General features: G+C 31.3%; 1 protein-coding gene across 1 annotated transcript; it reads left to right on the top strand.

The window, feature by feature from the left end:
- The first annotated feature begins 807 nt into the window (after nt 1-807).
- On the top strand, nt 808-2,361 carry LOC143917712 (tyrosine-protein kinase Dnt-like). Its single transcript, XM_077439293.1, has 6 exons — nt 808-892; nt 964-1,126; nt 1,201-1,335; nt 1,766-1,925; nt 2,045-2,181; nt 2,250-2,361. The coding sequence occupies exons 1-6, from the start codon at nt 808-810 to the stop codon at nt 2,359-2,361; spliced, it is 792 nt and encodes a 263-aa protein (XP_077295419.1).
- Nucleotides 2,362-7,119: the final 4,758 nt, after the last annotated feature.

Below are 7,119 nucleotides of genomic sequence, written 5' to 3' on the forward strand. Positions count from 1 at the left end.
GGGGGAGGTCGTTCAAGAGGGTACTTTTGGGAAGTTGCTGAGAGGGAAGCTGAGAACTGGTGGTTCTCAACTGGATGTCACGGTTAAAACCGTGTCAGGTATTGTTAAACTGTATTATCACTATGTAAGAAATTATAATCTCAGATTTATAATGATTTTTAAAGCTACATTTTTTCCAAATTGTAAAATTCCACTTTGCAATTTTAATTTATACAATTTATGAACTTTGCTGTAATATCTTGGACCATGGACCACGAATCACTGAGGCGAAAATCCCATCGGAATGTTCCACTAAAGATACTGTATCGTATTAAACGGATTGCTTACAGTGCGAACAAACGCATAGATGGCCACGTTAAATTATTTATCATTCTCGACACTTTTGTTGTTTACAATCCATTATGTCTCTCAGGAGTGTTACATCATAATCTATTTCGGGTATATTTCAACTGAAAGGTAGCAAATAAGCCTCAAACACATTGTAAATAACATAATAAATTAACCTTTTGGAAACTGTTAGGCGTATACAACAGTGTACATGTTGAGAAGACAGCCAATTCATAATAATTAATTATATAATCAATAAAAGTTTTGTATGAAATTATTCATTAATGTTTAAAATACAGTACGTGAAACGACAAATATGATATGAAACACAAAAATGTCTCATTATGATATAGCTTTTTCACATCGATCGAATTTTCAAGTACAATTGCTATGTACATACATATGTATATGTGTATATTTTATTGTTTCTTATACTAAGCTTCACTCTTCAGAGTTTATCACTCTCAATCTTAAAATCCCATGGGTTTCATTTCAGCACTTTCCTTGCCCAAAGATCCCATTTTCCCCCTACAAACTACACGCCACTTCAACATTAATGACGTCTGTAAATCGCATCATTTACCACACCCAAACTTAGGATCACCACATTCAAACACATTTTAAAATTCATTTTAGATGCTGCTACAAAGATACAAACATCCCTTCTCATATCAGAAGGAGCACTCTTAGCTAATTTCTCACATGAAAATCTTTTGACGCCACTCGGAATTTGCTTAGCTACTGGATCTACGAGACCACTTCTTATCTATCCCCATTGTTCGTATGGAAATCTGAAAAAGTAATACTGAAATGATTTCAATTAGATTGTAGAATATATTACAATAGAAATTTGATTCGATTTGATTATTTTAGATTTTTGTTGGAAAGACGCTGCGCTACAGGTGTGGGTGTGCATCTAGTTGCACTTGCAGTTGGTGCAGCTCGAGGTTTGGTGTACTTGCATGCCAGCAGAATCGTTCACAGGGACGTCGCTACCCGGAATTGCGTGTAACGTATTATTATTTAATGATAATAAGCAATCGAGAATGTGCACACCTGTTTTGAACATACTCATATATATGTATGTAGCTGCAACTGGTAAAGCAGATCCAAGCCAAGAACAAACAATGCGCTGATAAAGCGTATTATTACAGTTGGCTAACGTCTCACCATTGTTTCCAGTTTCTGATATTGTTGGGGAAGGTGCAAGCTATTGAAACGATTTAATTTTAAATGTTTTCTTTGTTTGTTTTAATGTAAGTTTTAAATGTTGATAAAAGGACATCTAGATATGTACATATGTATTCATTTTAATGAAGAGTTTCTTTTCAAATTAATTTTTGGATTACTTTAAGATAATTCTATCAAATTTAAGCGATGTATACATATGTACATATATCATGTATTTTTATTAATTTATTTTATTATAAAATTATAGAATCGACGAAAATCTTCAAGTTAAAATAGCAGACAATGCTTTATCCCGTGATTTATTCCCTGAAGACTATCATTGCTTATGTGACAGTGAAAATAGACCTATAAAATGGATGGCTTTGGAGGCTCTTCAACACGCTCAATTTTCATCTTCTTCAGATGTGGTACATACTTTTTATTTTATTTAAAATATTTATTTATTTTATACATATATTCATTGTACTATCTATACCATTTTTCATTTGAAATATAATGTAAAACCAATATATGTAATTCATTATAGTGGTCTTTTGGCGTCTTGTTGTGGGAGTTGGCGACTTTTGCTCAACAGCCATATGCAGAAGTGGATCCTTTCGAAGTGGGAGTTTTTCTTAGGGATGGCTATCGTTTGACTCAACCTGTCAACTGTCCCGATGAACTGTCAGTATTTAAAGAATACAAAAAATGCGTTTTTGTCTTTATTTAATTATTATTTGGATTTTTTCTAGATTTACCGTGATGTCTTGCTGTTGGCTTACTGCTACTGAAGCTCGACCATCCCTCGTTCAACTTTTGGCATTTTTACAAGATTTCGAAACAGCCTTAGCCCAATATATTTAAAGAATTTTGAAGTGCATGCTATTGTAATTGAATCCTTTATTATTTTATTGCGTATTATTTTTGTAATATTTACAAATCGAAGCACCACATAGAGGCCGAAAGTAGAAGCGCCGTATAAGTTTATGAAAATAAAATTCAAGCTATATTCAAGCGAGGACCAAACCGGAAAATGTTTATAATAGATCATGTGTATATTATTTTTTCACTGTGTATAAAAAATCAGTGTTTATTATTATAAATGTACGAACCGATTCGTTGTTGCTTTATATTATAAAGTGTGTGCCAAGCAAGTATGTATGTATATGTAAAGTAAGGATGTGATTTAGTTTAAATTGCTTGACCAAACATTTTGATAATAGAATATGATATTATAAAATAATAATAATATATTATATAACACCAAAGAAAATGCATATTACGGTATTTATAATGAGTATTATATATATTTACAATAATATAAAAAAAATATGTCGAAACCTCAAACGTAATGTTACGTATATTTATTTATTTTAATTCTCGGGGTGCTAACACAAAATGCTAGAAACACAAAGAGACTAATTGAAATGCCTCATTTTGTGTGTATAAATGATATTATTTATTATTCATTAGAACTAATGACAAATTGTAGTTGAACTTGGAGATCATCAGGGTTTGTTATGGATGTATTGTGATGTTCATTTGAAAAATACATTGTTAAGTTTCTTTAATTATCTTTTTAGCTCATCAGGCTACATAAATCTGTACAGCATAACTTTGCATTATATTTCAGTTATTTAATCCTCAAGAACTATTATAATTGTTTAAATGTGATGTTTATATGTAAGCGTTCAAATAATTTTTGATGTTTGTATTGGATTTTAATGTAATATAATATATTCGTGAGCTATTCTACTGGCCTATAATTACCTATAATTTATTTACGGATTTGTTGAATAAATGTATAATTTTTATTATGATTACTAATTATATTTTATCGCCATGTGTAAAGATGAAAACCACTATGTAATATGTAATTGATGTTTTGAACGGGATATTGTGCAATTATATACAATTATAAAATATAAATCAATAATAAATGTATTATTCGGAAAATACATGTTTTTCTTCTGATTATTTCATTTTTCCACTCTGTAGTTGGAAAGCTAAACTAATTTAATTTTCTTTGCTATTCAAGACATAAACCATTTAATAGGATACTAGTTATAAAATAATTCTATAGGTGACGGTAAAATAGCTCTACAATTTAATTATTTATTTGTAAATTCAGGATATATGTATATATGAACAGCAAAAGTTGTTTTTTTTTTAATTTTGTTTAAATATTTAAACATATTAAAATTTCCAAACATTTTTTTTTGCCTTTTTACTGAAATTTGTAAATATATGAAATGCTTAGGAATCTATAGAATTACGAATTCGCGTCAGACGTGCCACACCAGGGGCGCGCGTTACGCGTTCACGCGCTATGAGCTAATATTTCTCAGGCTCACAGAGCACTATTGCAGCACTGAGAGATGAGGTACACAACCGTCGTGCTGTGTACCATTATTAGAATCAAAATTATGCTTTAAGACTATAAATTACTCTGCTGTTAGTAATTTACAACCTCAAATGCCAACATCCATCTTGCGCAACTGACTGAAACAATTTTCAGAATATCTTTAGGCTTACGCAAATTTGTGAAATACATTGTGTGTTACACCTATGTATGAACAACAATATCTATTATTATCTTGTTATGACGATTTTCATACGACTAAATATATTTTTAACGCCGATTGAACTTTGAACACATATTTTAGTGATAAGTATTGCGCCCTTCACTAGCAAAGGTCAGTTTTTGATGAATTGTGTAATTCATTTCGCTCACATTACTCCCATTTCATTGCAAAATCAATTTTAATAAGCGATAAGTTGCATTGTTTATCATACAATTAAATCGTAAAATTTCATACAAAATATTGATATACATATGTATGTATGTACAATTAGATATAATTCAGTGTGCTAACATTTAATCATTTTATGAGAATTTTTAAATTTGTTTTTACATTGGTATCATTACAGGATTGCTCTAAGGCGACACCTATGGCCAACTTTGTATGTAGATATGCACTATATATATAAATATTATTAAAAATTTGAAATTAAATTAAAATAATGGTGACAAATGCAGGTATGTGGTCAATGTGGTAGGAAGCGTTTCAAAGATAAAGATAAATAAAGAAATGATCGACCTGGAGTCTCATATACTCAAAGTATGGCTAGCAACACTTAATCAAGGCTCGAACCCGTGACCCCAAGGATGGATCCAGAGGGGGAGGGGGCGATAGCAGCAATCGCCCCCCCTAAATTTCATTGCCGTTTGAAAATTATTTATTGATTTAAAATATTTTTGTCGCGGTGTACAAAACGGTAGTCCTTTTGTTACCTATGTTCATTGTGTGTTCATTGGATTTTAATTGCATCATGAATAAATATTAATTGCATTATTTTTTTTATCGCCCCCCCCCCCCCCCCTAGAAAAAGTCTTGAATCCGTCCTTGCGTGACCCTAAATTATACCCTAACGACTGAGCTATGTTGCTTGTTAAATTGATACATAAAGGCACATATTTTTTTACATTTACGATTAATAAGTTTGATTTATACTATGTGTAATAAATTACAAGATATTACTTTACATATAGATATTTGCGAAATATATAAGCCCCGAATTCCAAGACTATCTACGTAAAGTATGTAATGCTATGTTGCTTTATTATTATTGTATACTAGTGGTTTTACCCGGCTTCGCTCGGTTTTTATAATTTAAACAGGCAAAACAATATAATAGTAAAAATTCATTTCTTTTTTTATTAAATTTATTGAATCGAAAAAAAATAATATTCAACGATATCGATATCGTCGTCATAAAAACTTTGATGTGTTTTCGATGCTCCCACCCAAACCTTTAAATCTTACATACAAAGTCTCTTTTGAAAATATATATTAGATTGTAAGTATATTGATATAAAACATGCTATATAAAATTTAATTTCATATTTTCATATAAAACATAATCAAAATATAGTTTCATAAAATTTAAATGTTATAAACGACTGTGTGATTTTTGAAAAAAATGTAAATGATATAAATGTTGGATCTGTACTATGTGTAAAAAAAATCTAAATAATTTCATATAAAATCTTTACTTTTTTATTAACACAAATAAATATTTACATAATTTATCAGCAAATCTCCAACTAAAGACGTCCATTTAGCAACCACATATTTATAAACGAGAGCAAACCGTTGAGGTTTCATACCCCTGTGCTAAGTGAATTAACTCACAATTCGTATGCAATCGGAACAGTGCGTCCCTCTCTAGCGGCCTATTAACTCAGCGCGAGGGAGCGAGACAAACGTCGGGCAACTTTCCCTTTTGTAACAGATACACGGCATTCTGCAGGTAAGCTGACATCAAATAATACAGTTTTATACCTGACCAAAATGAAAAGGAAAGTAAGGAGATTGCGATACCATCAGGTTCGGTTGCATCACAGCTTGCCAGCTTCGTCTATATACCCACCTACAAACTTCTCCACGGACCGAAAGCCAGAATCCCTCGGGAATTTCGACACAAAAAATAACAAACACCACACATCGCTCGGGAAGACCTCTCCCTACCTACCTACCCAAAGATGCAAAATTTCTCAACAAGTTGCATAGATAATATTGAAAATCGTGTAAACAAATGACCGAGTACTAAATGTGACACAATTCTCTCAACGAATTAACCTTGTAGTGGAACTTTCGCCGTAATTGTCTATAGTCGAGTTTCCCAACAGTTTTTCCGAGCAAAAACTCTCGACTGTATGTAATATTCGATTGGTCACCTATTTTATTTTTCAAAATTTTACTCTGAAATGTGCGAAAGAAGTATCGCAACCAATGCGATTCCGTATCGCATTTTTTATTGTGTGGCTCTCGTGAGAATTAATTTTATTATGAAACGAGAATCTTAACGAATAATTAATGTATGCATGCCAAATTGTAAGTGCAATAGTGGTCTAGTTCAATGAGAAGCCTGTTTAGCTTGAATTGAAGTCTAATGAATGACTGTGAAATAGAAATTTCAATTCAATACTTAAATATCAATCGAATCAGTGTAAATATACATGTAATAGAATAATCAATTGATGTTAATCTAATCTGAAATAAGTTTGAATTTTGAAATTAGGATAAAACATAATATCTATATTATATAGGTGACACTACTTTAATATCGAAAATTTTAAATTTGACACTACGTTTGTTCTATTATAATATATTCGGCTTAGTATGAGCAGTGGAAATGTTCTATTCACTTTGACTAACCCTGTAAAATTCGGATATAGCTTTTTCTGGTCGCTAGAGTTGTAGTAACTATTATATACCTAACTCATCGCCATCAGTCACGATCATGATTCAGTTTCTGATTGTACAATCCCAACTCGGTGCACGATCGCTCCAGATTTGTGCCTAAAAATCGTCGAAACCATTCGTCAATTGTAATCTAACAATTTATAAATGTGTATCTAAATTGCAATTTTACAATTTATGTGAGCGTTTCGAGTTATATTTCGATAGGCATAAATCTCTTTTAATTTATTTCCTATTTTCTAGACAGCTTCCTTTCACCCTAACCTGAAGATTAGAGATACCGAATTTTTAAAAGTTACAAATATTTGTCTATTTTTATTGACGTTAAGATAGAAGAAGAGATATTTAGATCAAA

This window comes from Arctopsyche grandis, chromosome 10 (genome assembly GCF_051622035.1).
Source record: "Arctopsyche grandis isolate Sample6627 chromosome 10, ASM5162203v2, whole genome shotgun sequence".
Taxonomy (NCBI): domain Eukaryota; kingdom Metazoa; phylum Arthropoda; class Insecta; order Trichoptera; family Hydropsychidae; genus Arctopsyche; species Arctopsyche grandis.